The 27,491-nt window shown below is 66.7% G+C and overlaps 2 protein-coding genes across 3 annotated transcripts in view; one reads left to right on the top strand and one right to left on the bottom strand.

The window, feature by feature from the left end:
• Positions 1 to 1,796: 1,796 nt before the first annotated feature.
• Positions 1,797 to 3,759, bottom strand: CLEC11A (C-type lectin domain containing 11A; the record flags this gene model as incomplete). Its single annotated transcript, XM_084257547.1, has 4 exons — positions 1,797 to 2,303; positions 2,742 to 2,933; positions 3,216 to 3,420; positions 3,613 to 3,759. The coding sequence occupies 4 exons, from the start codon at positions 3,757 to 3,759 to the stop codon at positions 1,870 to 1,872; spliced, it is 978 nt and encodes a 325-aa protein (XP_084113673.1). The 3' UTR covers positions 1,797 to 1,869.
• Positions 3,760 to 9,758: 5,999 nt separating this feature from the next.
• The window catches only part of SHANK1 (SH3 and multiple ankyrin repeat domains 1), a gene marked incomplete at both ends in the record, with an annotated part of 39,697 nt that continues 21,964 nt past the window's right edge, over positions 9,759 to 27,491 (top strand). For both annotated transcript variants that reach the window (XM_084257487.1, XM_084257486.1), the window contains 14 exons: positions 9,759 to 10,013; positions 10,161 to 10,364; positions 10,661 to 10,732; positions 11,648 to 11,756; positions 11,836 to 11,987; positions 13,702 to 13,869; positions 14,209 to 14,325; positions 18,359 to 18,436; positions 18,611 to 18,677; positions 18,942 to 19,272; positions 20,115 to 20,308; positions 22,780 to 22,893; positions 23,040 to 23,115; positions 23,572 to 23,598. In XM_084257487.1, the coding sequence (XP_084113613.1) occupies positions 9,759 to 10,013; positions 10,161 to 10,364; positions 10,661 to 10,732; positions 11,648 to 11,756; positions 11,836 to 11,987; positions 13,702 to 13,869; positions 14,209 to 14,325; positions 18,359 to 18,436; positions 18,611 to 18,677; positions 18,942 to 19,272; positions 20,115 to 20,308; positions 22,780 to 22,893; positions 23,040 to 23,115; positions 23,572 to 23,598 (1,964 nt within the window). The remainder of the gene's footprint in view (positions 10,014 to 10,160; positions 10,365 to 10,660; positions 10,733 to 11,647; positions 11,757 to 11,835; positions 11,988 to 13,701; positions 13,870 to 14,208; positions 14,326 to 18,358; positions 18,437 to 18,610; positions 18,678 to 18,941; positions 19,273 to 20,114; positions 20,309 to 22,779; positions 22,894 to 23,039; positions 23,116 to 23,571; positions 23,599 to 27,491) is intronic.

Genomic DNA, 27,491 nt, shown 5'->3' with positions numbered 1-27,491 from the left:
CAGGAGATGGGCGTTGACCACACAGTGGTCCTGAGAGGGATGGGAGGGTGTGTGTGCCGGGGAACCTGGAGGGCCCCAGTGGGTGCACCCTGTGGGAGCCCTGAGGCGCCTGAAGCGTGTAGGGGACACCCAGGCCTCTCAGCAAGTCCCTGCACAGGCTCTTCCTTCATGCAGAGCCCCCCTCACACCCCCCATTCACCCCTCCACGTTCCAGAGCATGTGGGGGACACGAGCTGGGCCATACCCAGCCCTGCCCAGAAAGGGTGCCCCAGTGTGGCTGACTGGGGCTGGATGAGGAGACTTGCTCAGGCTGGCCCAGTGGGTAAAGTCCCAGAAGGGGTTAGAACGAGGGCCATTTAGGTCGGGCCCCAGGTGACCGCCACTTGCCTGCTAACTTTCCAGAGGATGGGCTATGAGAGCGGCCCCTGCCCAGCAGTCACAGAGGCTGATGGCTGTTCGCCTCCTCAGCCCTTCGGCTGCCCTACATCCTACTGCCCACAGGCCAGAAACAAGGTCGGAGCTGCAGACATTTTGAGTAAGTTCTTCCGTGCATAAAGCCCCCAGGCCACACCCCACTGTCTCCCCTTCTGTACAAACATTTTGAGTAAGATCTTCTGTGCCAGGATCAAACCCCCAGGCCACACCCACCCCATCTAGCCTTCTGTACATTCCATTGGGGTTAGCAAGGAGGTTGAAAAATGGCTCTCGCAGGGAGGGAGGGGTGGCGTTCCTCTGCCTAGGCAGGTGACAGCCAGGTGACAGGTGGCCCGTGGAAGGGTCACACAGATGGTGCCACAGCTGAGGGGGGAGGGATAGAGTTGTAAGGCCAGGTCATGCTCCAGTTCCTGGACTCCGCATGAGGAGGCAAGGCCGTGATCCCTGTATTGGGGGAGACCCTGACATGATTCCATGAAGAGTGCCCCCCCAAAGAGGACTGTCCCCACGGTGCCAGGCTGGCCCAAGGGATAAAGGTATGGAGGATGGTGGGGAAGGAAAGGGAGCACGTGGCTCTTCAGACACTTCCCATAGACTCACTTTCTGAGCACCTGGGGGTATCCCAGAGCCATACGTGTTAGGGGTGATTGCACTCATGTTCAGATGCAGAAACTGGGGCTCAGGCGGGGAAGGGAGTGGTGCATGGCCTCACAGGCAGGGCGTAGAACACTGAGGAAACTAAGCTTCCAGGCTGCATAGGTCCGTGTGGGTCTGAGCAATGCCCCTGGGGTGGGGGACAGCCTGATGTTTCATGAAACACTGTGGATGGTGAATCAAGTTTGGGAGACACTGAACAAAACTGTGGGGTCTTTCTTGCAGGACTTGCCAGAGCCTTTAGCTCCTTTGGGTTTTCCCCCATCTCTTAGACCAAGGCCAAAACGTGGAACGATGACTGACAGGCCCTGGGCCCCAAAGGCTGAGAGCTGAGGCCCCAGGGGGTGGAGGCGTTATCAGCAAGTGCATGCTCAGGGCTTCTGTGCACAGGGGGGATGGATGGCTGTGTGGACACATCCACCTGTGTTGCCCATCACCGGGAATACTTGTAAAGGCGGGACAGGGCTGGCCCAACGGCCAGGGGCTTGCCCTTGGCGGCTGCCCACTAGGGAGATAAAGGTCAAAAGGGTGTCCACGGTTAGCTCAAGTCAGGTCCCGGAAGGCTTTATTGGAGCGGGTCCTTGCCTGGTGCCCCCCGCTGCCAGGAAAGACAGGCAAGGCAGGGATCCTGGTCCCGCAGGAGCCCCCCCCCCCACCTCCGGGGTCGACGCCCAGCCTGGGGGACACACCTTCACCCGAGGCAGGGCGGGGGCGCGTTCCCGCAGGACGCGTGACCCAGGCCTAGGGCGGGGGGTGGGCGGACTGCCGCGGGCCGGCCCGCTAGAACGGGAACTCGCACACGTAGTAGAGGCGCCGCTCGCAGTCGTGGTCCCACCAGGAGCCGTCGTCCGAGGCCTGCGCCACGCAGTTCTCCAGCGCGCCGCCGTTGGGCTGGCTGGGGCTCAGCGGGTGCAGCGTGGGGCCGGGCTCGGGGCTGGGCGCGCGGTGCCAGGCGAAGAAGGACACGCGCTGGCCGTTCTCGAAGAGGTAGAGGCCCTCGGCGCGCCGGTCGTGCACGCCCAGCCACACCGGCCAGTTGTAGGGCGCGAGCGCCGCGCGCAGGTAGCGGGCCAGCGCGTCCATCTGCTGGCGGTCGGCCGGCTGTGCCAGGCTCCCGCCCCGCGCCACGCAGCGCGCCTGCGCCGCCGCCTGCGCCTCGAAGTCGCGCGAGAGCAGGAAGCACTTGTGACCTAGGCGCAACCCCTTCAGGCAGCCTGTGGGCGGGGCGGGGCGGGGCAAAGACGGGTTTAGGGCTGGGGGCGGGGCTCTAGTCTGGGGCGGGGCTAGAGCCGCGGGGCGGGGCTGGGAGGAGGCGGGGTCAGAACTACAGGGAGGTGGAGAGCCAGGGCCGCCGGGGGCGGGGCCAGGCAGTAGGGAAGAGACTGAGAGGGCGTGGCGCGGCCAGGTGGGGGGGGTCAACCCAATTGCCAGGTGGGCGCGGGGCTTCGCACTCTACCCGACTGTCCCCCGCAGTCACCCTCCGGGCTATTCTAGTCCCTCCTTCTGCCAGCACACCCCCAAATGTCCCGGATCCCCTCCCCTGACACCCAGGTCCTCGCCTGTCCTCAGACCTCCCTGGGCTCCTCCCCCCCACCAGTCCTGCACCTGTGCAGAATCGCCCCACTTGTCCACCCCGTGAGGTGCGTGCTCACCCTCTAAGCGACCATGCTCGCGCTCGGCGCGGCTCTGCGCCTCCTGCAGGGCTTGCACGGCGTCGCGGGTGTCGCCCGCCGCTTCCCGCAGCTGCCGCAGCCCCCGGGTCAGCTCGACCACGCGGGTGTCCAGCGCGTGCAGTCGGACATGCAGCTGGTGCAGACCGGCGTCCAGGCCGGCCAGGCGGCCCACTGCAGATGGACAGGGCGCACGCTGGACTGGGACTCTGGGGGTGGGGCCAGGGACCCGAAAACCTGGAGAGAATGGACCTAGGGCTCCTGGAGGCGGAGTGGGGGGCGCTCAGGTCAAGATCGGGGCCCATGGCCCGGAGGCTCTTGGGAGGCAAGGCCCAGGACCCAGGACTTGTGGGGGTGGGAATTAGGGGGTGGGTGAAGGGCTCCTGAAAGGCCGGGAACAGTGTAATGATGGCTCATGGTGGGGTCTGGGAGAGCGCCCAGCTAAGGATTACTCACAGATATAAGTAACCACGTCCTCAGGGGTGGGGGTGGGGCTGGGGGTGGCAGAGGGGCTGGGGCTGGAGGAGGGCAGTGGTGTGGCTTCCGTCTCTTCCTCCGCCTGGCCTGCCTCCTCAGTCCACCAGTCCTCTTTGTCTTCAGGGGTTCCTTCTGGATTCTCATCCTGCCTCCTGTCTGGCAGCCCCAGGGCCTCCTGCAAATGCTGAGGCGGGAGAGGGGTGGCCAGGGCCAGCCTGGAGCCCTGTCTGACTCCCAGCTCTCCAGCCAAGCCTCTCCTCAGCTGGCTTATGCCCCTGAATCCTTTCTCCCAACCAACACCCCATCCCTTTCACACCTCTGCCCATTTCTCTGACCCAAGGATACCATGCTCCCCAACCCAGCTCCCCCAACTTACCTTCAGCATCAATGCCTCCCTGTCCCGCTCTTCCTCCTGGGCTCCTCCCCAGGTCCCCTCCCACTCCCTCTCGGCTCCCCGGGCCCCATGGCCCAAGCCCAGAAGCTGGGGGACCACCAAGGCCCCAAGAAACCAGGCTGCCTGCATGAGGTTGGGCTCACAGCACCCAAGTCTGCAGGCAGGAGGCACCGGGGCTGGCTCCGTGCAGCCCAATCGCCCCCGTCCGCCGTCCCTCTCCGCCGTCCCTCTCCCCCGCTCGGTCTCTGTGGTCTGGAGGTCTCTGCCCGCCTGTGTGTGTCTCCCCGCCCTTCTTGGCTCCCTGGAGGCCCTGCCTCTGTGGCCGGAAACCTCCAACGTTCCAAAGCCTGGATCCCGCCTTGGGTCTCCTGCACCCCCCCCTTCCACTTTCCAGAGCTCGCTTCCGCTCTGCTCCTTCCTTCTGCCTTCCCCGAAAGTACCGGTGGTCAAGAAGAGGGTGACCCCTACCCTCAGACTCCTAGGTGCCTGGGAACACAGCCTCTGCCCAGGAACCCCCTCGGGGGTGGCTGGAGCCTGGCCGGCCCCCCTGGCCTCCCCCTGCCATTCCTCCAGAGAGGAGTCCCAGCGTGTCACTCCCCTGTGGCCACCATCACCCCCTCCTCCCCTACTGGGGGTGGCCCTCCCACCATTGAGACTCTGGGGTGCCTCCCATTCCCCCCATCTCTAAGCCCTGCCCTCCAAGCCCTTGCTCCAAGATGCCAGGGAATATGTGTGCTGTCCATCCATGAGGACATGGGCAAAGAGTGTGTGTGTGTGCACCTTGGCCGGTGGGACCCCAGGATTCATGGGCTGTACTTTTCGGGCAGCCTCTGGCAGGCCCTGGGCTTGGGGCTGCTCGCAGACCAGCAGGCAGAAGGCGGAGTGGACAGAGGCCGGGCTGGGCAAGCGTGCAGGGCTGTCGACAAGGTGCCTCTTCTGTCTGGCCCAGACCACTGCAGCGGCCTCCTCCCTGCCCCCCCTCCTCCTGCGCCCCTCCAATCCACACTGCTTGCCGCAGCAAGGCTTCCAAACCGTAAATCAGATCACGTCACTCCCCACTCCCCTGCTTCGCGGCTTCCCATAAGATGCAGGAGGGCAGCCAAGCCCTTTTCTCCATTCCACTGCCCTGCTGGGGACTGAGAAGGCACCCCCACCAGCTCCTGCCCCCCACTCCCTCGCCAGGGTCCAGCCACCCTGGCCTCTTGGCTCTTACCAGCCTTTCCCTCTTTCTGGAAGTCTCTCTTCCTCCTCCTTCTCTGTGGAGGTTCCAGCTCGGAGAGGATGGTCTTGTCCAAAGAAACCAGCCTCTCGCACGCCCTCTGGTAAACACCCCGTTGTACTTCCTAGTGTGGCCTAGTGTGTGTGGGGACTCGCTTCTGCTCTGTCTCCCACTGTAAAGGCAGGAATACTAGCCCACTGGAACCCCAGAGCTAGACGAAGTAGCACATAGTAGGTGCTCACACCATCTGTGCGTGAGGACGCAAGCTGTTCCTGGCGTGGCAGCGGCCCGGCGGACACCTGCAGGCTTGACCTTCACATCTGGGGTCACTGCCAGTTCCCTGAGGCAGGGGCTGAGGGGCATGGGGGGCAGCTAGAGTTGTGGGAGTGAGGCTGCAGGGGCCAGGTAGCAGGAGGCCGGGCCAGGTCCACTCTGCCAGGCCCGTGAGCCTGCCTGGTTGTGCCAAAGACCGCGGGGCTCAGCAGCCAGGCTCCCAGGGCCCACTCTGCAAGGCAGGAAATCGAGGCCCAGGCGGGGGACAGCACAGTCTGCTGGAGGCAGCTGGCCCAGGCGCCGCTCAGCAAAAGCAGGGCATGTGCCTCTGCGGCTGGGAGCCCCAGGAGGGGCCTCGAAAAAGAGCGCCCCCAGCCTTCCATTTTCCAAGAAAGCAGAGGGCAGTGTGACCTTGGGCTGGCTGTTCTCGGGGGCCAGCCTTGGCCTCTCAGGTGCCAGCACCCCCTCATAGATAGAGATGCTACGGCTGGCCATGAAGGCCTTGGAAGCTGGTGAGGGGTGCGCAGCCTGTCACGCGGACACCTGCACTCTCCCGGGGCCCAGCTGCTGGCCACCTGGGCCGGTGGGTGTGCTGGGGAGGGGGGTGGTCCAGGGGCCCTGGCTCCTGGGCTGGTGACCTGGAGAGCAGGAGCTGGAGCTGCTCCCAGCTGCTGCTTAGCACAGCCGCGCAGCTGGCGAGCTGGGGCTGTGGGCCAGGAGAAGGCTGGGAGCCTGGGGTACTCTTCAGTGCCCAAAGGCCACCCATGGGACCTGTCTTTGTGGGGGGGTCCAGCACCAGCCCCGGGCTGAGAAGAGACAGCCGGCTGCGTCCAGTGGGTGATGCTGGACACGGGGCCACTCTGGTGCACTGGGGTGAGCAACAGTCCTGTGGAGACTGGACCCAACCTGGCACCTCCCCTCTACGGCTGGGCGACCTAGGGCAAGTTGCTCAGCCTCTCTGTGCCTCCGGCTCTGCCTCTGGAGAAGGGGCTGGTGAACACCCCTCACCCACTGTCGGTGCGAGAAGTTGGGGAGTTAATCCAGAAGAGAGCGGAGCACGCAGGGCGTGTGTAAGATGCTAGGCAGTGAGTGTCGCGGTGGGAGCCGGGAGCTGCAGGGGGCTCTGAATGGGTGTGCACACCTGTTGGGGGCCAGGGGCGCGCACACCCTCCCAGCAGTGGTGTGTGTCTGGGGCTGGAGTGGGAGCTGGTCAGCTGAGCATGCACGCCCAGGTGTGCGCTGCCAGTGCTCACACGCGGGTGTGGTATGTCCATGTTGGGGGGAATGCACACTCAGGTAGGCAGGAGTAGCATTTGGGGGCACCTGCCCCGAGAGCGTGTCTGGGGCCAGGTCTGCACCTGCCAGGGAGACTCCAAGCACCTGGGCTTGGGAAAGGAGAGAGACAGACAGACGGAGACAGAGAGACAGAGAGCCTCTATTTGGGGGGACAGAGCAGAAATCTGTAGCTCTCACAATCCAATTTGGGGGTGCAGCGTCTCCCAGCAAATACTGACTGCAACCTACTGTGCGCAGAGCGGGTGGGGAGCCCCGGGGAAGGAGCGGTCTTGGTGTGTGGGCCCGAGGGCTACCCTGGGGGGGCGGCGCCCCATCTTTGGGGCATGGGGGCAAGCAGGGGTGGAGTCAGAGTTGGGGATCGGGTGACGAAGAGGAGTGGGGGAGGGGAAGGGAGGGGAGGGGAGGGGAGGGGAGGGGAGGGGCGGAGCCGGCGGGGGGGATGGGCGAGGTTTGGGGGCGCGGGGAGGGGCGATGTCTCCTTTGCCGGCTCCCGGAGGGAGGGGAGAGGGCGGAGGGAGGGGCGGGAGGGAGCGAGGGAGGGAGCGAGGAGAGACGGGGTGAGGAGAGCCGGCGAGCGCGAGGAGCGAGCCGGGAGGCAGAGGAGGCGCGGAGCGGGCGGCGGCGGCGGCCCGAGGAGAGGAGGCGGCCGAGCCGGCGGCGCGCGGAGCCGGGAGCCGCGGGCCGAGCCGGGGGCGGGCTAGCGAGGAGGGGCCGGCGGCCGCGGCGGAAGGGGGGCGCTCTGCGGATGGCCGGGCCCGGCCCGCGGGGGGGGTGAGGTCCTCGGCCCCCCCGCCCTCCCCCCGGCCCCCGCCCGCCCCCTCCCCGGGCCCGCTCGCCCTCCGGGGCGGTGGGGCATGGCCTGAGGGTCCCCCGTCTCCGGGGGGGTGGGGGGTGGGGGGAGGGGGGAGGGGCCGCGGGCGCCGCCGACCGGGACTCAGCAGCCCCGCCAGGCAGGTAAGGGGCGCGCGCCCGGGCGTGGGGGAGCCGCGGGGCCGGGCGGCGGGGGCGCCCCGGACGTCCTTGGCCGCGCGCCGGGCTCGGGGCCCGGGTGCGCCGTGGGGGTGAGGAGGGAGCGTTGCCCCGGGCGACGCCAAATTGGGTTACGCCCCGGTCCCCGGTGCCCCGTCCCAGATCGCGGACTTGGGGGGAGGAGGCGCCCCCCACCCCCCGCCAGCGGAGCCCCACGCCCGAACCCGCGCTCGCGAGCCGAGGGCCGGGTCGCCGCACCCGCCTCCCGGCCCCGCGCGGCCACTCCCCCGCCCCCCGGCCCGGCCCGGCCCGGCCCGGCCCGGCCCGCTTCCCGCCGGCCGCGGGGGTCTAGGCCGGGGCCGCCCCGGCCCCCGGAGCCCCGCGGGAGCTGCCTCTCCCTCCCAGCCCCTCCAGTCCCTCCCACCCCTTGGCAGGCGCCCCGGTCCCCACCCCGTCTCCCGTCCCCGCTGCACCGGCCGGCGCGCCCCCTCGGCTCCCGCCCCCGAGTCCGCTCCCGGGTGCCCCCGCCCCCCGCCCCGGCCCGGGGCTCTCCCCCGCCAGCTCCCCGCCCCCCTCTCCCCGCCTCCCCCCGCCGCTCCCCGCCTCCATTCATTCTCCCGGGCCGGCCCTCGGCCACGCCGGCCGCCCCCCGTCCCCCCGCAGCCTCCCAGGGCACCCCCTCTTTCCCCTTCTCCGCGCCCCCCCCGCCGATTCCTCAGCCCGTCTCGGTACCAGCTGCGTGCCAGCTATTCTTAGCGCGGAGCGTTTGATTCATGCCGCCCCGGCGGAGTGTGCCCGCTCCCTCCCGCGGCCCGAGGGGGAGGGGCTGCAGCCGGCCGGGGGCTGGGGGCGCCGCTCGCGCGGGAGGCCGGGACCAGCCCTCTTGCACCCCACTTGCCACCCCTCGAGTGCCCGGTGGAGGCTGGGGGTCAGCCAGGGTCAACGGAGGGGGAGTGGCTGCCGGGCCCCCTGTCCGGAGGGGGGAGGTGGCATCCCGCCCGGAGGAGGGAGGAGAGGCCGGGGTCTCCGCCGAGGGCAGGGTGGGGCGGCGCTGCTGGGTACCTGAAGGGGGTGAAGGCTGAAGCCCGGGCCGCCCAGGGGGGCGGGGGAGCTGGCCGGTGGGTGGTTAGAGGCTCCATCACCCAAAGCTCTTGGAACTGTCCTCCCCCCATGCACATTTTGCCTTCCCTCCCCAACCCCCCAGCCCATCCCCACTCCCCCAAAGTCAGCAGTACCCTCCACTGCTTCCCATCTCCATGGCAACGGTGCAGGAGCCGGGCCTGGTGTGGGGGGGAGGGACCAGACCAGACATTCTGGTTTCCGGTGCTGGGGTGGGAGTGGGGGAGAGGATGAGGGAGGCAGCCCTCTTTTGGGACCCACTCTTAGAAGGCCACCTCCAGAGACAAGAATAGTGGGGAGCTGGCGCGGCCCTCCCTTCCCAGGCCCCCAGCCCTCACCCCACTTCTTCACCTGCCTCCCAGCAGTCCCCGTTCCCCCTCACGTTGGAACCACCAGGCCAGGCTGTGCCTGCCAGTCCACCCGCCCTGCAGGGCCCGCCCTCAGGTGCGCCCACGGGTCGTCCACGGCCACCTCAGGTGCACCCCGGACACCCCACTCCTGTCCCCCAGGGTCTGCCTCTCCCACCACCCACGCTCACTCTCAGATCCCCCAGCAGCCTGCCTGGGCCACCTCTGTGGTTCTCTTGGGGACCGTCCCACGGGGAGGGGGCTGCCCCCCCCACGACATCCCCGTCTCCCCTGGGCCTCTGTGTCCAGCACCCTCCGCACACCTCGCCCGCCACACCAAGGCACCAGCTCCACCCGTCCCGGCCACCACGTGGCTCCCTGCTCTGCCGCCCTGGCTCACTGGCACCCGCTCCCCCTTACTACATCTCAGCCCTCCCTCCAGCTCTCCTGGGAAGGTGGCGGCCCTGGTTGAGGGGCCAGGCCGGGGCCAGGAGGGCAGGGTGCCGCTGGAGCGGCCCACCTGTCTGTCCTCAGCTAATTTTAGCTGCATTTTCCGTGGCCCGGCAAAGTGGGCCACTAGCTCCCGCGGTGATTCTGCGGTTTCTGGGACACCGGCACGCTGGGTCAGCGGCAAAGTGGGACGCAGGAGGGGCGGGGGCCGCGAGCAGGGCCAAGGGCAGGGAAGGAGACGCGTGGGAAGCGGGGCGTGTGCGGTGCCCAGCAGGCACGTCCAGGGGTGTGTCCGGCCGCCTGCCTGTTGGGCAGTGTGGGGCTGCTGCCCTTGACCGCTGGTGCCCTGCTGGTGCCCGTGGCCTGCGAGGGGGCCTGGCCCCCTGGTCTGATGGCCGCCCTGACCCCGCAGCCGCCTGTGATGCTGCCGTCCCCCGTCGCCCCGTGGCCCCACGATGACCCACAGCCCCGCCACAAGCGAGGACGAGGAGCGACACAGCGCCAGCGAGTGTCCCGAGGGCGGCTCGGAGTCCGACAGCTCCCCAGACGGGCCAGGGAGAGGCCTCCGGGGGACCCGGGGCCGGGGCAGCGGGACACCTGGTAGCCTGGCCTCCATCCGAGGCCTCCAGGGCCGCTCCATGTCTGTCCCGGACGACGCCCACTTCAGCATGATGGTCTTCAGGATCGGCATCCCCGACCTGCACCAGACAGTGAGTGGGCGCCCCAGCCTGGGGGGCCCTGCGCCTGGGCGCCGCGTCTAGGTCCTGGGTGCCTCCTGAGATGCCCTCTTGTCCCAGAGTCACCCCCACCTTCATCCCCAGCCCCCTCAGGCTCCTCCCTGTCCCCTCCCCCCCCAGAAATGCCTGCGCTTCAACCCCGATGCCACCATCTGGACGGCCAAGCAGCAGGTGCTCTGCGCCCTGAGCGAGAGCCTGCAGGACGTGCTCAACTATGGCCTGTTCCAGCCCGCCACCTCGGGCCGCGACGCCAACTTCCTGGAGGAGGAGCGCCTGCTGCGGGAGTACCCCCAGTCCTTCGAGAAGGGGGTGCCCTACCTGGAGGTGAGGCCTGCGGCAGCCTGTCCCCACACGCGTCTATCCCTGCCCGCTCTCCCGGTCCAGATCCCAAGGAGGGAGGACCCAGGGGCCGCCTCCAGGCCCCCAGTCAGGGTCAGTGCTGCCCACTGGGCAAGGCACGGCAAACGGGGCAGGTCTTGGCCCAGGATCCCCCACCCACCCAGTCGGGATTCAGGGTCCTCTCTACCCCGACCGTGAGCTGGCCCCAGCCCATACCCCAGCCTCCTCCCAGGCCCCTGACTCTGTGCTTCTGTGTCCGCTCATCCCGGCCCGGGCCTCAGTTTCGCTACAAGACCCGCGTTTACAAACAGACCAACCTGGATGAGAAGCAGCTGGCAAAGCTGCACACGAAGGTGAGCCCCCTGCCATGCTCGCCACCGCCCCCCACCCTGCCCCATGGCACCCACTCCTGGGATGCCAGCCCCAGAACCCCACCTGCCACCTCCTCTCCCACCACGGCCCAGCGTCCTCATGTTCCGCTTCCTTGTTCAGGGTCCCCGAATGTGCTGTGTCATGTCTAGGACATGCTGCGCTAACTGCACCTGGCCCCTCCTAACTGTCCCTGTCGCCCCTCACCCCCCGTTTCTCTACCCAGGCCCACACCACTTTCACCCGGCTCCCTCTTCCTTCATCCTCGGAGGCTACTTTCTCATCTCCTGGGTCCCGCTGTCCACTCAGAACTCTCTGCTGCCCCTCCCATGGCCTGTGACTGTGATTCCCCTTGTGCTACGGAGGGGCTGGGGCTCCTCGATCCCATAGCCTAAATCTCACCCGCATCCAGGGATGGCCCCACCCCCAGCCCCATGTCCTCTTGGGACCTTGCTATCCAGTCTGCAAACTCTGCATCCTTGGGGCGAAGGTTTCTGGGCACTTGGGGAGAAAGCCTTCTGGACCTCCTCATCCCCAGCCCCCACCCCACCACGGCCTGGTCTTGCTCTTCCCCCCACTTTTCCACCCCTCCAGACCTGTCTCCACCCCTGGCCGGAGCCACCAGCCAGTACGACCCCCCAGGGTGGTGGGTCCCCACCCAGCCGCCATGCTGAATGTGAAAGACTCAGCACCCCCCAAATGTGAATGAACCCTGTCATTCGTAACTTTTGCACGGGTTACTCGTTGCGCCTGAAACCACAGGGGTAAAAGATGGACGCCATGAACGAGAACCTCAAAGCGATGGACAGACCCCTCCAGGCCAGCCATGATGGGATGGCGGGGCCCTTTTCTACCCCGCTGTCCCCCCGCCCTGACTTGTCTCTCTTGTCCCTGCCCAGACGGGGCTGAAGAGATTCCTGGAGTACGTGCAGCTCGGGACGTCTGACAAGGTGGCACGGCTGCTGGACAAGGGGCTGGACCCCAATTATCATGACTCCGACTCAGGAGGTAGGCGGGGGCCCGGGGGCTCTGGGAGAGCTGGGGAGCCAAGTCCCAAGGCGTGCATGACCAGCCTCTCCCGCCCCAGAGACCCCCCTGACGCTGGCTGCCCAGACGGAAGGCTCCGTGGAGGTGATCCGGACGCTGTGCCTGGGTGGCGCGCACATCGACTTCCGGGCCCGGGACGGCATGACCGCCCTGCACAAGGCTGCCTGCGCCCGGCACTGCCTGGCCCTCACGGTGAGCCGTGCCTCCGGGCCCCCCGCAGCTCGGAGACCCAGTGGCTGGCTTCCCGCCACCCGGCCGCACCCCCAGGAGTGCCTTCCTCCACCCTCCTCCACCCTCCTTCTCCCGTTGCCCCACCCTGCCCTGGGACCCTCCTAGATGCCCCTGCCATGTCCCCGCAAGGATGTCGCCCCTGCTCTGTCCTCAGACGCTTCTCGTGTCTCCCTGTTGCTCTTTTTCAAACCCCAGTTCTTTGGTTTTTGTTAAAATAGCCCCTTTTCACGCCCCCGAGATGAGACAAGACCTGTCTATGGATGCAGATACATGGCCACCACTGCCGCTCCCTCCCCTGGGCCGAGACCCTCAGGAGCCCCACAATTGTGGCCCCTGGTCAGCTCCGGTGACTGTCCCCGAGACCCTTCTCCTGCCCTCACTCCTGTCCCGATGCCCGGAACTTCCCGCCCCAGCTAGCTCAGCCTTCCCGCTCGCCTCCGGAGCCAGGGACCCTCCTTGGGCCCCTTAAATATCCAGAGAGCCCCTTGTTGCACCCTAGGTATGCCCACCTGCACATACCCTGAAAGCAGCCCCCAGACAGCGGCCCTCATGCACCCCCACCCTCCAGGGCCCTCCCCCTGCTCCCCAGCACAGCACCTGCGACGTGTCTTCCCTGACGCACAAGCCCCGGAACCCACAGACTACACACCTGGCGTTGGTTCACACTGGGCGTTTTAAGACTTACAGCCTGCTGCCCGAGGCCTAGACTCCACCTTGCACTCACATCGGGCTGGGCAGCCCCCAAAGATCCACAGCTGTGGATTAACACCCCCATTCTCAGAGACTGAGACTCTGCCCGCCCCTTCTCCAACTCCCTCTGGAAGAACCTAAAGGGAGTCAGGTGCCAGCCACCGGGAGAGGCAGCAGGTGCTACACAGCCCTAGGGCCCCACAGCTCTGGGGCCCCACAGCCTTGGGATCCCACAGCCCTGGAGCCAGCAGCTCCTCACCCCCCCCCCACCCCACCCCAGGCACTCACCCCAGCCCCAGCCCCCGCTGCATTCCAGCCTCCAGCCCAGCCAGCAGCCAGCAGCCACACGGGGCTGTTGGTGTCACAGGGGATTAAACTGAGGAAAAGCAAAGACTCGGTTCCCCACGCTCACCCCAACACCCACGGCGGGGCCCTAGCTGTTCCGTCATTCACAGAGAGGCTGTCCTCCACGAGCACTGTCCCTCCCGTACTGCTTGGCACCCCAGCCTTCTGCACCCAGAGTCGGCCCCTGAGTGGGCCCCCCAGCTCAGTAGGCTGGACCCACTTGCCTTCACCCCAATTTGCCCTTTCCAGACCTCCTTCCATGCTCCGTCTTTGGGGCCCTGTTAACATCTGCCTGGCCAGGGCTCCGACTGCATCCTGACCCTGAGCTCTGGGTCAGGCAGGTTCTGCTCTGAAGCCACTGGGTCCTCCAGTCACCCAGGGGAAGCCTCGCAGGGGGCGGGGCAGGGGCATCCGTGTCCTGGAGGCGTCCTGGAGGTATCCTTTCAGCCCCTAGTCCTTCCCAGGGGAAGTGGGGATACTCGGAGAGGGGCCGTCCCCCTCAAGGTCACACAAGGGCATCCAGGCAGGACTGAGACTACCCGTGGCCTGTGTGGGGCCCCGGGCTCCTGGCGCTGCTGGCCGTTGTCTCTATGCAAGCCGGTGCCTGCAGGCTTGTCAGCTGTCTTCCCCCCACTTCCAGGCACTCCTGGACCTCGGGGGCTCCCCCAACTACAAGGACCGCAGGGGGCTGACCCCTCTGTTCCACACGGCTATGGTGGGGGGCGACCCCCGCTGCTGTGAGCTGCTGCTGTACAACAGGGCCCAGCTGGGTGTCGCTGACGAGAACGGCTGGCAGGAGATCCACCAGGTGCACCCCGACTGCGGGACCCGAGCTGGGCGGCGGGCTGCGGGGCCAGGTGCCGGGGACCTCAGAGAGAGGGGGTGAGAGCCATATGGGCCCCCAAGGAGGATCCTCAGGGGGCTTGGGCCAGGGGACTGGGTGCCCCGATCCCCCTGAGGTGGGTCAAGGTCCCTGAACCCTCTCGATGGGCCACACAGACACCCGGCCTTGGAGTGAGGGGTGCTCCCTTTGTAGGAAGGGGGCGGAAAGCGGGAGGGGAGGTGGGCGGATGCTTCCTGGAGGAGCTGAGGCAGAGGCGTGGCTGAGAGGGTCTGACCCGGCCCCCTGGGCTCCCGTGCTCCCCAGGCCTGCCAGCGGGGCCACTCTCAGCACCTGGAACACCTGCTCTTCTACGGGGCTGAGCCCGGCGCCCAGAACGCCTCGGGGAACACGGCCCTGCACATCTGCGCCCTCTACAACAAGGTAGGTTCAGTTCGCGCGCCATCTCTGCCCCAGCGCCCCCTTAATGCATGCATCCACTCAGTGCGCAGGGAGCTGAGGACAAAGTGGTGTGCAGGACAGACAGACCCACCATCAGGGGCTGTCCTGGGTCTCGGGGAGTCTAGGTCCTGGGGGAGCCTGGTCTGGACGTGGGCCCTGGGTCTGGACGTGGGCTGGGATGGGGACAGGCTAGTCATGCGGGGCATGGCCAGCAGGAGAAGGACGTTGGGGCAGAGTCAGCACTGTCTTCAGAGGGGGGTCCTCACCTCCCGGGTCCCCGCTCATAACAGTGATGGGCAGGCTGGGGGCACAGAGGAGAGCCCATCCACGGCCCCCTCCCCCGAGGGGACAAGAGCGTTGGCGAGTTTTAGCTGTTCCAGGCTCCCTGGTTCTCGAGGTCCCAGTGGAGACACAGTCGGGCTCAGGGGTTTGTGTCTCCCCCCAGCCAGGCTGTGGCAGCCACTTGCGTTGGGAAGGCTGGGGCCCCGGCCTGGTGGCCCCCTGTGCTCAAGGCCACCCAAGGCCGGTCAGATCCCTCCGGGCTTCTGTCTCCCCAGTGCGGCTCCCTGTCCTTTTTGGGGTGGCGTGGGGACTTGAGAGAATGAGGCCCGTGGCCTGCCGCTGAGCCGGCAGCACCCCCTTGTCCCCCAGGAAGGCTTCCAGACAGCTGCGGCCCTCCTGCCGGTCCTGCCGGTGCAGGTGCCTGTGGCAGGGAGCAGTCTGCTCCACGTTCATCCCCCTCTGCCCTCCCGCTTCTGTCTCTCCTGCTCCCCAACATGGGCAGACTCAAGGCCTGCAAGCGGCAGAGAGGGAAGGATCCCCACCCCAGATAGACCAGGGTCCCCCAAAAGAGGCCTTCCCCTGTCTGGGGCTCCACTCCCCTCCCTGAAACGGGAGTAAGGTCCGCTAATGGAAGGGGGTGAAGGAGCGTCTGTTGTGGCCCCCCCATACGGCAGCTGTAATAGCAGCAATTACTGTCATTGTTACCAGAATCGGCTGGGAGCGGTGGGGAGAGGCCCCGCCGTTCATTTGAACAAGGCAAACATGGCGAAAAGAATTCTCGGGCGGGAACTATAGCTCTTGGTGGGTTGGACGAGCACTCGGTTGCTTCTGTGCCATGAAACTCCCCCCCTACCCCCGTGGTCTGTGAAATGGGTTGGGATCGAGGGGCCCCACACTTGCCTGCTCCTGGACCTGGACACATGAGCGGTGCCACTGCTGTTTCTGCTTCTCTCCCCTTGTGTTCCCTCCCGGTCTTTAAACTTCCCACGGGGCCAGGGCTGTGTCTGACAGATGTCCTCACTGCCTGCTCCCCTGGCCTCCCAGCATGCCTGCCCGGCCTCAGGTGGGGAAGGTCAGGTCCACATCTGGGGCAGGGGCTGAGTCCGACCATGGCTCTGTCTCCAGGCCCCAGGTCCTATTTATTGAATGAGTGAGTGCATGGAGGATGGATGGTAGCTCGGCCGCTTTGGGTACCACTCCCCTTCCCCCCAAACCATGCAGCAGCTTGAAACACTCACCCGGGTTGGCTTCCACATACATGGATGTCACAGGGATGAATGAATGACTGGAACAAAAGAATTCCTCATCCTTTCCGTGCATGTTTTCCCGAGCACCCAGTGTGTGCCGGGTGGCACCTACTGTGTGCCAGGAGGTGAGCTGAATCAGGCACCGCACGGCGCCTGCCCTCGGAGGGTGGGGGGAGCTCACAGTCTGGCGAAGAGGCAGACGTGTAAACAAATAATTGCAATACCGTGAGATAAGTGTGAGGACACAGCAAATACGAGGTTTCTCGGAGGCTGGCGCTGGTGGAGCTGCAGGGTGGTGCTCTGGGCAGGCAGATACGGGAAAGGCGTGTAGCGAACGCCCCGTTGTGGGAACAGCACGTGCATGGAGGGACGCACGCGCACTCACAGCCAGAAAGCCAACAGGCTGACTCTGCAATCCATGAGTGCCTTGGATAATCAGAGCGGCTGCAAGACATGGGTGAGCAGGAGGATCTGGAGACCAGGTCTGAGTCCCGGCTGCTCCACTAACTGGCTGTGTGACCTTGGGCATGAATTTGCCCTCTCTGAGCCTGTCCTGTGGGATGACTCCATGAAAACATCCTCGGAGGCTTGGCCTGGCAGAAATGATGAGCACAGGAGGTGTCTGGTGAATGCTGGTTGGATTAGCACCTGGGGGTGCTGGAGAGACCAGGTGGGGTTTCTCCAGGCCCAGATAAAGGTGGAAGGCTACCTCATTCAGCACCTGTATCCTTAGATAGTTCCTAGGGGCCGAGTGCTGTTGGGAGGTGGGGGGGCTCGGCTGGATCACGCCTCTGAACCACCTACAGTGAAGTGGGCAGAGGTGCTCGGGAGGCAGACAGCACCAGAGAGGCAATTTCACGGGAACAGTGCCGTGAAGAAAACCAATTGGTCCTGGGCCTCCCCGGTGGCACAGCGGTTGAGCACTGGGTTGCAAAGCTGCCTGCAGCCTCTGCAGCGCCGGTTCGATCCCCAGCTGCTCCCCGGCCACTGGAGGAGGGTCCCACATGACGCGCAGACCTCTCCTGCCACCTGCTGCTCCCCTCAGCAGTGTACTTCAGTCCTTCTGCCTGCTCTGCTCCCTGCTCTGGCTCTGGTGAATTCTCTCACCCTCCCGCGCTTCTGACTGTACCCAGTGCTTGTATAAATAAATAAATAAATCTTTAAAAAAAAAAAAAAAAAAAAAGAAAACCAATTGGTCCTGGCTTATAGGAATGCCTGGCACATGGCAGTGTCATAGAAATAAAAGCCGGTAAATAAAGATAAAGCAGGCAACAGGACAGCAAATTAATTTTACCAAGGTGGTTGGTGAGGCCTTCTCAGAAAAGGTGGCATTTGAGCCAAATATCTGATGAAGTGAGAGAGCAATTCAAGTGGACATCTCAGGGCAGAGAATTCCAAGCAGAGCGAGCAGCAGGTGCTAAGGTCCTGGGGCAGGAGTGTGCCTGCGAGAGAAAGTAGGCCAGTGTGGCTGGAGTGTGGAAAGCAGGGGGAGGTGGTAGAGGATGGAGTTGGTGAGGCTGGAGGTGAGGGGTTGGCAGGGCAGACACACGGGGGACCCTCGCAGGCCCTGGCCAGGATCACAGGTTTGATCCAGAGTGAGAGGGAGCCAGGTCCATTAGTAAGGCATCGATCTGGATGGAGAAGGTTGCTCGGCCCCCGCCGCCCCTGTGGTGTGTTGCCCCCTTCCATCCGGATCTAGCAGGGTGTGCCTGAGAGCAAAGATTTGGGAGTCAGACACACCTGAGTTCGCATCTCAGCTTCCAGGTGAGGGCATCTGACCTTGAGAACTCCCTTTGTAGGTAAAGCGGAGAGGGTGAATTGCTTGGCCACCTCGTGGAATTGCTTGGCCACTTGGTGAGCTTTGGGAGCTCAGAGGACCGCGCTGGGCCCACGCTGGGCCAACGCTGGGCCAGGGGTTCAGCCTGGAGGCTCCTGCGGCCAGGGGGCTGGAGGCGAAGGCTGAGGACGTTCTTGGCCGTCTTGGCTGAGGAGGGGAGCGCGACTGCCCTCTAGTGGCAGCGGCCGCAGAAGCTGCTGGACACCCCCGTACCAGGAGCTCCTCTCCCCAAGTGTCGGCCCCGCAGAGGTTGAGGACCTGGTTCAGATTAGCCTGGCTCAGTGGAACCTAACGCCAGCCACTCACGTCATTTGAAATGTCCCAGAAGCCACTTCCAAACCAAGGGACAAGCGGCATTCATTGTAGCTTCGTATTCTGTTGAACCCGTGTCTCCAAAACGCCATCGCTTCAATGCGCGACGGGCACAGCATTGACGAGAGACCCTGAAAGGCTCTCCTCACGCCAGGCCCTGGACATCGGGGTGGGGGGAGGTGTCGCACACACGCTGCATTCAAGGGCGTGTGGGCTACTGCTGGGGCTGTTGTCCGGCCGGCCGGCCAGGCCCTGATCCCATTGCCCCGGGAGGTCCCCGCACGGGCCTGTGGTCACCATGGTTCTCCCCTCCCCTCGTGCCCCCGGCCCCCCCCAGGAGACTTGTGCTCGGATCCTCCTGTATCGCGGAGCCAGCAAGGACGTGAAGAATAACAACGGACAGACCCCGTTTCAGGTCTGGGGCTGTTTCAGCTGGGGTGCGGTGGGGCATGGGCCCAGGGGTGAGGCAGGTGGGACGGGAGGAGCAGAGTGAGTGGGTGGAGATTTGGGGTGACCGGTGGAAGGGTGCCGCTGGCCAGGGGGTCTCACGATGCGGCTGCTTCTCTCTCCTGGCACCCCCTCTTTCTAGGTGGCAGTGATTGCTGGGAATTTTGAACTGGGGGAGCTGATCCGGAACCATCGGGAACAGGACGTGGGTAAGCCAGTGGGGGCTGGGGCTGAGGGCGGGGCTGGGGCTTTCGGGGTGGGGTGGGGGTGGAACTGGGATCTGCTTCAGGAGCCTGGATGGGATCCAGAAAACCTTGGAGGACCTCGAATGTCTGATGAGTGGTCGGGGGGATTCCAGGCCCCCCACTCTTTCTCATCTGTCTCTTTCTCCTCTCGTGTCCTCTCGCTCTTGTACCGCCTGCCTGTGTCCCCCTCCCCGTCCCTCCTGCCCCCCCGCCACTGTGTCCTCTCAGTGCCCTTCCAGGAGTCCCCCAAATACGCGGCCCGCCGACGGGGGCCCCCGGGCGCAGGGCTGACAGTGCCCCCGGCCCTGCTGCGGGCCAACAGCGACACCAGCATGGCGCTGCCCGACTGGATGGTCTTCGCTGCCCCGGGGGCCGCTTCCTCCGGGGCCGCTGGCCCTACCTCAGGGCCCCAGGGCCAGCCACCGCCCTCGGCCCCCAGCACTAAGCTCAGCAGCGGGACCCTTCGAAGTGCCAGCAGCCCCAGGGGTGCCCGGGCCCGATCCCCATCCCGAGGGAGGCACCCGGAGGAGACCAAGAGGCAGCCGCGCGGGCGGCCCAGGTAGGGGAGGCCTGGACCCTCAAATTCGCCCCACAGAGCCTCAGCTATCCCAACCCCATCCCAGGTCAGCCCAGGGACCTTCCTCCCCACCCCAGGGTGGCCCGTCCTTCCCCAGCCCCACCCTCTGGCCACTCTCTGCCCCTCGAGGGAGGGAGGCAGGTGCTGAGCCTGGCCCGGCCACACCCCCAGAGGCACCGAGACAGCTGGCATCTGCTCCATGGGGGGCTTCGGGAGTGGGGTGCCCCGTAAGAAATGCCAGCGCCAGGAAAAGCAGACAGAAAGGCAGGGAGAACAGGGAGGAAGGACGCAGAGCCGGGTGGGGCAGGTGGAACTTGGGGGGCGGGCCTGGGCAGAAGAAGCAGAGCGGCCGTGCTGGGGGCAGAGGGCAGGACAGACGAGGGCGGGCAGCTCAGCTGAGGAGCGCGAGGAGGCCGTAGCTGGCTGGGCTGCCAGTGCCCGTGTCGGGCCGGGCCGTGAGGCTGTGGGAGGCTGAGAATGGCGGCCGAGCTGGCCTGGGCCCAGGAGGGAGCCGGGAGCTGCTGGAGGCTCGTGAGCCGAGCCGAGGGATGACACAGTGGAAGCTGCATCAGGCCGAGTGTGAGGGGCCGTGGGAGGGCCAGAGCCGGGAGCCAGGAGGCGGTGGGGGGCTGGGGCAGAAAGAACAGGCAGCGGAGACCCCAGATGCCCTTGCCTCCCCCAGGACACCAGAGCCGAGAAGCCCCTCAGCCCCGCTCCCTCACTCTGATGCCCCGTCTCCCCCGCTCACCCCTCCCAGGACCCCTGTCCTCCCAGAGGCCCCGGCCCTCCGCTCCCCCTGCCTCTCACACCCTCTGTGTACGCAGCTCCAGTGGGACGCCCCGGGAAGGGCCTGCCGGTGGCACTGGGGGCTCGGGGGGCCCTGGGGGCTCCCTGGGCAGCCGCGGCAGGCGCAGGAAGCTCTACTCGGCGGTGCCAGGGCGCTCCTTCATGGCCGTCAAGTCCTACCAGGCCCAGGCCGAGGGCGAGATCTCCCTGAGCAAGGGGGAGAAGATCAAAGGTAAGCGAGCCTGGCTGGGGGGGCCCAGAGTGACCTTGCCCTGGCGCCCTCCAGGGCCCCTTCCTCCTTCAAGGAGCCTGAGGGGTGGCTGAGATGCCCCCAGAAGGCGGTGGGAGTCTGGACACATGGCATTTGAGGGGCAGAGCATGTGCCAGTCGGGGCGCTGCTGGAGTCCTCCCTTCCACATGGTCTGGCTCACCTGCCCCCTTGTGCACAGCTTGGGGCTGAGCCCCCATCTCTTACCTCATAGCCACCGCAGTGTTCTCAGGGGCTGGGGCCTATTTCTGGGCTCTGCCCAAAGGCGGGGCCAAGCCTGGGGCTCCCGAAACTACAGCTGCTATTGTCGGGGTTCGCCTGCCTTTGGTTTTCCTGTTTTCATCTGGGAAATGCTGCTGCTCGCCCCCACATGTGGGCTTCGGGGGGCTGTTGACGTGTGTTCTTGGGCCGGATGGGGCTCTGGGGCCGGGAGCTTGCTGCTGCCGTTCCTGGGAGGCGGAAGGGGCAGGCGGTGGGCTGTCTGGGTCCAGTGGTGCCCCCCATCCCAGCTGGGGCAGCTGGAGGAGCTTCCTCACCTGTAAGGGGGACCTGGTGAGCATCACAGGAGCCAGCGCAGGGCAGCCCTTAGGAGACCCCCAACACCTGCGCAGGGGAGACACGGCTGCCTGGGCAAGCTGGGCCCTCCCCGAGGGGCAGGCCTGGCGGGTGTGCAGGGCGGAGGTCAAGCTGGTGTGGGGGTATGGCTGCATCTGATTAGTCCTCTATCTCCCCAACGCCTGAGCCCCCAAGGCAAGGTCTCAGGTCTCCAGGTCTGGGCCAGCAGTGCACATGGGTGAGTGAGCGAGTGAGTGAGCAAAGGCAGGAGCCAAGTGGGGGGCCCTTAGCACGCCTGGGGAGAGTGTGCATGTGGGGAGAACTTCACCAAGGATGAAAGGCCAGTATGCTCTGCGCTGGGGATCCTGGGCAGTGGGGGACCGGGCTGGTATTCCCCCCCACCCCCGTGTTGATATCACTCCCCCTTGTTAAATGGCACGCAATTGCCTCAAAAGCAGCCCCACATCCCCATGGCCGCCTCAGGAGGGAGCAGGTCCCCTCTGCTTTCAGAACCCAAACCCAGCCCCTCCGCCTGCCGGGGAGCCCTCCCTGCCCCCCTCACCAGCCGGGGTCTCCTGCACTCTTTCCTGACCAGGGACCTCCTCCTTCTCTCCCTTCCTCAAATGCGGTTCCTGCTGCCTGGGGACCCAGCCGCCCCTGCCTCCCCGCCTCCCGGGAGCCCTGTGCTCTCAGCCTGTCCGTCCCGGCCCCTGGCCCCCTCCGCCAGCGAGTCTCCGTGCTCCTGTCTGCCTCCCTCCAGGCTCCCTGTCCCGCTTCCCCCTGACCCTGCTGGGCCACTCAAGGCCGCTTGTGGGATTCCGCCCTCGCCAGCCTGGAGCTGCCTGAGGCCAGGGACCGCGTTTGCCCGGCCTCTCGCCCAGCTCCAGCTCATAGCAAGTATTTACTCGCTCAATCCCAAGGCTCGCGTCTCCTCCTGTTCCTTGACCTTGAGCGCCTCCAGTTAGTCTCCTCCGCTCCCCTCAGGGGGGTGGCTTGTGTCGAGACCAGCACCATGGCCCTGAGTCCAGGCCGAGCATGCCCTGAGCTCTGCTGTGTTTGCTTCGGCCTCTTGGGCTCTAGAGCGGAAGCTGCTGTCACCTGCCCAGAGAGGTGTGAGGAGCAAGTGAGGGCAGACGTGGGGCGTGGCGGGAGCAGCCTGGAGCGGCTGGGAATGAATGGGCAGGCGACTCTGTCACCGCTGCCCGGGGTGGCATCAGCGTGCTTGACAGCCAGGGGCAAACCCTTGGCACTGTGTCCACCGGCTTTGCCTTACCAGCTGCACAGCCCCTCAGGCTTCCCGCGCCGCCGTTTCTCCACCAGTAAGACGGGGCTAAATCCCAGAGTGAGAGCCGGGTAACCGGTGGCTTGTATCTTGCCTTCTGCATCAGCGCCCGGTGGTCCAGAGGTGGGGTGGGAGGGCGGGGAAGCCGCTTGCTAGGGGTGGAGAGAGGGAAAGCGGTGATTCTAGCCTCTTCTCCTGTCTAGGGCTCTGGGAAGCAAGGAGAGGCGGGAGGAGGGTCTGGGAGCAAGTGACCAGAGATTAAGGTGTCCGGGAGGCTGGGGGAGGCAGGGGCAGTGGTGGGGGGTGGAAGTTGATGTGGGAGGGTAAGAGGCATCACCCACCAAAGCCGGGGCCTGACGCCAGGGAGATGAGGGCCACAGGGCTCAGCCTTTCCTTGGTACCCTCCACTCCAGGTCCTCCCTTCGGGAGCTGGAGGTTAGAATGCAGGGTGGCCCCTTCACTCGGCACGTTTATTAAGGACGCTCTGGGGCCGGGCCCCTTGGTGGGGGCTGGGGGGTGTGGACGGGCTGTGAGTTGTGTGCCTTGGGGTGCCTCATGGAAACATGGAAATGTTTCTCTGTCCCTGCTCCCTACCCAGTGCTTAGTATCGGAGAAGGCGGCTTCTGGGAAGGCCAGGTCAAAGGTCGTGTTGGCTGGTTCCCCTCTGACTGCCTGGAGGAGGTGGCCAACCGCTCGCAGGAGGGAAAGCAAGGTGAGGAGCCCTGCTGCCCTTCCTTCCCTGCTCTCCTTGGGGGTATGGTGCTGGGAGTAGGCGGGAAGCCTTGGGCCAGGGGGCCTGACGGAGGATGCGAGGTTTTCTAGCCTGTGGGTCCAATGCTGTCCCTTGTCCCCCTGCAGAAAGCCGCAGTGACAAAGCAAAGAGGCTGTTCCGGCACTATACCGTGGGCTCCTACGACAGCTTTGATGCCCCAAGGTAAATGTCCTTACCCCCCTGGGGGGCCCCACCCCAAACCCCCTTCACACTCCACCTTTAAGTAGTCCCACCTCCTCTGAAACCCCCGTGGGGTCTGCTCCTCCTGAACTCTGCTCCAGGGCTCAGGGGAGGTAGCTGGGCCTCAGGCCACACAGCCCAACCCCACACCCTCCTCGGCAGTCTCGGACACTGCCCGTCCTGGGTGCAGGAGGCCAATGGGTGGTCGGGGTGGGGGCCGGGGCCCAGGCCGCTGGTGTGTGTGGCTGTCTGGAGACCCTCGTCTCCTTCATGCGCCCCATCTCTGTGCTGTCCCTGTGCAGTGGAAGTGTCTGCACCCCTAGCCTCTCACCGTTGGCGGGGGTGGGGGCGGGGACAGAGCCTGGCCAGGGGGGGTGGGGGGAGAGGGCACACTGACACCTTTCCCCTCCCTGGCTGCTGGCTGACTTGCTTCTGAAGCTTGATGGATGGGATTGGCCCAGGGAGGTGAGAGGGGAGGGGAGGGGAGGGGCCGGGTCAGGAACGGGAAGGAAGGGGTGCCTGGGGTGGGGGTGCACGCCCTGAGCGCCAGTGTGTGCACACCCGGCGCAGCCCGCCCCGTGCAGGGTCCCGCTGTCTCTGTGGGTGTGCATGGCGCCTGGTCCGTGTGCTCGCGTGGCTGGGGCCAGCACCGTCCACGACGGCAGGCCAGGGCCCGTCTGCTCTGCTCTGGCGCCTCCGCGCTGCCCCTAACGGCTGCACCGTGGCTGCCGCTGTGTGTCCCTCTGTCTCTGAGTCTGTGTGTCTGAGGCCGAGGGCAAGTGTTTCCAGCGAGGTCGGTGTGTCGTGGGGGGGTGGGCCTCTGCATGTCACTGTGCGTGCGCCTCTGCCAGAAAAGCGTGTGCATGCGTTTGCGTCTGAAATCCGGGGCCTGGGGTGTTGGGGGAGGGGAGGACAGAAGAAGGGAGCCCTCCCGGGTTTGGACTTTGGAGGAGTAAGGCTGAGGGGGAGGGCGCCATAGCGGCCATAGCGGGCCTCTGAAAGATGACACCCCCCCCAACACCCGCCGCCTCCCCCAGTCCAGGGAAGGGGCTCCCTGTTCGTAGCATTCTTCCATTAAATGTGTCCAAACCGATGTGTCTGTGTCTGGCCAGTGGGGACGGGTGATGGGGGAGGGGGAGAGGAATGACAACATGAGGAGAGAGGGTGGGGCTGGGGTGCCCCCCTGCCCCCCGAGTGTCCGAGGCGCTTGACCGTTGTGCGTGTTCACCTGGCACGTCTCCGGCTCTGGGCACCGGGTGAGTATCGAGGTCCCCTTGCCCCAAGTCTCCCCATCAGCCTCTGCTGCTCATCTCCATCTCTCCATCGTGTCTCTCTGCTGCTTCATGGGGGGTCCCCTGTCTGAGGGCCGGCGGGGGCTGGGGGCCCCTGCGCCTGGCGCCCCGCTCCCGGGAAGCTCTGTCTCACCTAGCGCATCTCCTGCGTCTCCTCCCGCGCCCGCCGCATGTGCTGCGCTGTGTGTGGTGTGCCCGGCTGCGCCCCCGCCTGCGCCCCGCTCTGCCGACCCGACCGCGTGCGCCCGGCCCGTGCGGCGCCCCCGCGCCCCGGCGAGCGTCCTCCCGGCCCGGGGGAGCCGTGGCGGGGCCCCTTCTCCGCGGAGCGCGTCTCTCCTGCCCCCGAGTTCCGACGGAGGGTCTCGGCCTTGCCCGTCGGGCTCTCCCCGAGGCGCGGGGGCCTCGCGCCGGCCCGCGTTGGGGGCTGCGCGTCCCTCCGGGGGCCTCCGCGCGGGGCGGCCCCGCACGCGGTCGCGAGGCGTCTGGCAGGCGCGCGCCCCTCTCCGCGGCGCTCCCCGCTCTGCACCTGCGCGGGAGGGCGGGGGGAGGGGTGGGGGGCCAGACCGGAAGTGCCTCCTTCCCCCCCCCGCGCCTCGCCCCTCCCCCCTCTCCCGCCACGGGGCCCCGCGCTCCCCGCCCGGCCCCCTCCCCCGCCCGCCCCGCCGCCGCCGGCGCAGGACGCCAAGGGGTTAAGCCTCGCGCCGCCCCCCGGCGCTGTCCGCGGTGCTGAGGCCGGCGCCGTCCGCGCTGCTCGCGCTCCCGCCGCGGCCGGACCCCGCGCCCCGCGCCCCGCGCCCCCCGGCATGTGAGCCCCGGCCCTGCCCTCCCTCCCGCGGGAGGGCGCGCGCCCCCTCCCCCTGCCCCTCCCCCTCCCGGCGCGGGTCAGCATGAGGCGGGGCCTGGGGGCCCGGACACGGGGGTTCGGCCGAGCGGGGACGGGGACGCGGCGGCGGCGGGGGCGGCCCGCTCCGGGACCGGGGCCGGGGCCGGGGCCGCGGCGGCGATGGCTTTGTCTGCGGTCGGCGGCGGCGCGGCCTTCGGGGTCGGCCCCGGTGGGGGCTCCCTGCCGCAGCCGCCCCCCGCGCTCTCCTCCAGCTGGCCGGCCCTGGGGCCCCGGCGGCGCAGCGTCTGGTACATCTACAGGTAACCGAGCGCGCCGGCCGGCCCCCCACCCCGCCCGCCCCCCGCCGCCCGCGCCCCGACCTCCCCCGGCCCGAGCCCCGCGCGCCCTTCTCCTCCCTGCGCTCCATCTCCCCCTCGGGCCTTCCCCCCCATTCCAGCGCCCCCCGCCCCGACACACGCTCCCCTCAGGCCGGGCGTCTCGCCCCTCACAGGCCCCTCCAGGCCCCTCTGCTCTTTCTCCGCGAGACCGTCCCCAGCCGGGCCCTCCGGGCGGACCCCCCGCCAGACTCGGACACGCTCGCCCTTCCTGCCGCCCTTAGCGCCCCCCCACACTGTGGGGAGCCACAGCGGCTTCCCCTGAGGCGCCTGCACCCCAGCTCCGGTTCCTCTGATCCCATATCCCACACCCCTTCGCGAGCTGGCAGGTCCCCCCATTCATACCCCTCTCTCCCATTCACAGTCCCCCCATCACACGCGCAGCCCGCCCCCGCCTCCCTCCCCTCCTTTTTCCGCTGCGTGTCACTGCGCGACCGACCGTGTGTCAGTGTGGCTGTGGCGATGTGCGTGCGCGTGTGGCTGCCTGCCGCTGGGTGTGCTAGCCTGTGTATGAGTGAGTGTGAGGGCTGGAGAGATGGGGGTCCCGGCCCCCCCAGTGGTGTCCAGTCCCCGTTTGCTGGCGGCTCTCCGTATGTGACTTGGAGCGACAGCAAGGCTGCCTGGGGAGTGTGTGTGCGTGTGTGTGCGCGTGTGTGTGATGGAGTGGGTCTGTCCCAGAGACTGCGGCTGTGTTTTCCGACACCCACCCTCCCGTGCCAGGCTTGTCCCCTCCCCCACAGCCCCCGTGACAGTCCCTTCCTGGGCCCGGCCCCCTGTGCCCCACTCCCTGCCCCAGGGGTCTGTGCCTGTGTGGGGCACACTGCCGGGCCACGGCTGAGCTTCTGCATGGGGGGTGCATCTGCTTATGTGTGCCTCTTCCCAGCATGGAAGGGGGCTGGACTCCCGCGCGGGGGCCTGTGTGCAGGCCGGGGAGAGGCCCCGGGAGACAGGCACACTGCGAGGGCTGGTGCCGGAGGGGGCGCCGTGTGCAGCGGCAGCGGGCTCTGACTGTGGGCTCCTGGGTGTGTGCAGGGCCCTTCGGTGGGGGCGGGAGGAGTGGACGCTGCTGCAGTCTCCGCGTGTGCAATCTTGGCGAACAAGAGCCGCCGCTGGGCTCCAGGGGCCGCTCGGGGCGCCCAGGGATGGCCTGGGGGAGAGCATTGTGTGTGCTGCTGCAGGGCAGGTATTCAGCAGCACAGAGCCCAGATGGGGTGCTGCGTGGGGACGAACCCCGGAGCCGTGGGGCTGGGCTCAGAGGCTCTGGAGAGGAGCATGGTGGGACAAGAACAGAACGCAGGATGGTGGGGGATACTGAAGTGGCGAGAGATGGGGGATGTCAGCGCGTGGAGGGTGCGTGGCGTGTTCGTGTGCAGAGAAATGGGGTAAGGAGGGCATGCAGGGGATGTGAGGGGGCTTGGGGGATGGGGATTTGGGCAGCAGGAAAAGCTGAGAGGATGCAGGGATGTAAATGAAGCAGCTGCAAGAAACGCCAAGCTTGGAGAGGGAGTGAGCTAAGGATGCAAGGAGTAGGGAGAGGTTTCCGTGCTTGGGAATGGGGGGTCCTAGGGAATATGAAGGAAGTGAGGGTATCTGAGGGACCTTGGGGAACATGGCAGGGCTGGGGAAAAGGTGCAAGAGGGTATGGAGGGATGGGGGGGAGAAGGGGCATGAGAGGGTCAGCGGTCCCAGATGTCTTCGAAGGGCATTGAGAAGTGGCTGAGCGCTGTCAGGGCCGAGTAGGGGGCGGAGGGCTGGCTGCTGGGGTGCGCTGGGCAACGAGCTAGTGCAGTCAGGCCGGGGACACGCAAGAGTGGGACAGGCGGTAGAGTTGCAAGGAGCTGTAGGGGC

This window comes from Talpa europaea (genome assembly GCF_964194135.1).
Source record: "Talpa europaea genome assembly, chromosome: 16".
Lineage (NCBI taxonomy): Eukaryota > Metazoa > Chordata > Mammalia > Eulipotyphla > Talpidae > Talpa > Talpa europaea.
Note: the sequence above shows the minus strand (reverse complement) of the source record. Positions and strands in the feature narration are given on the sequence as shown.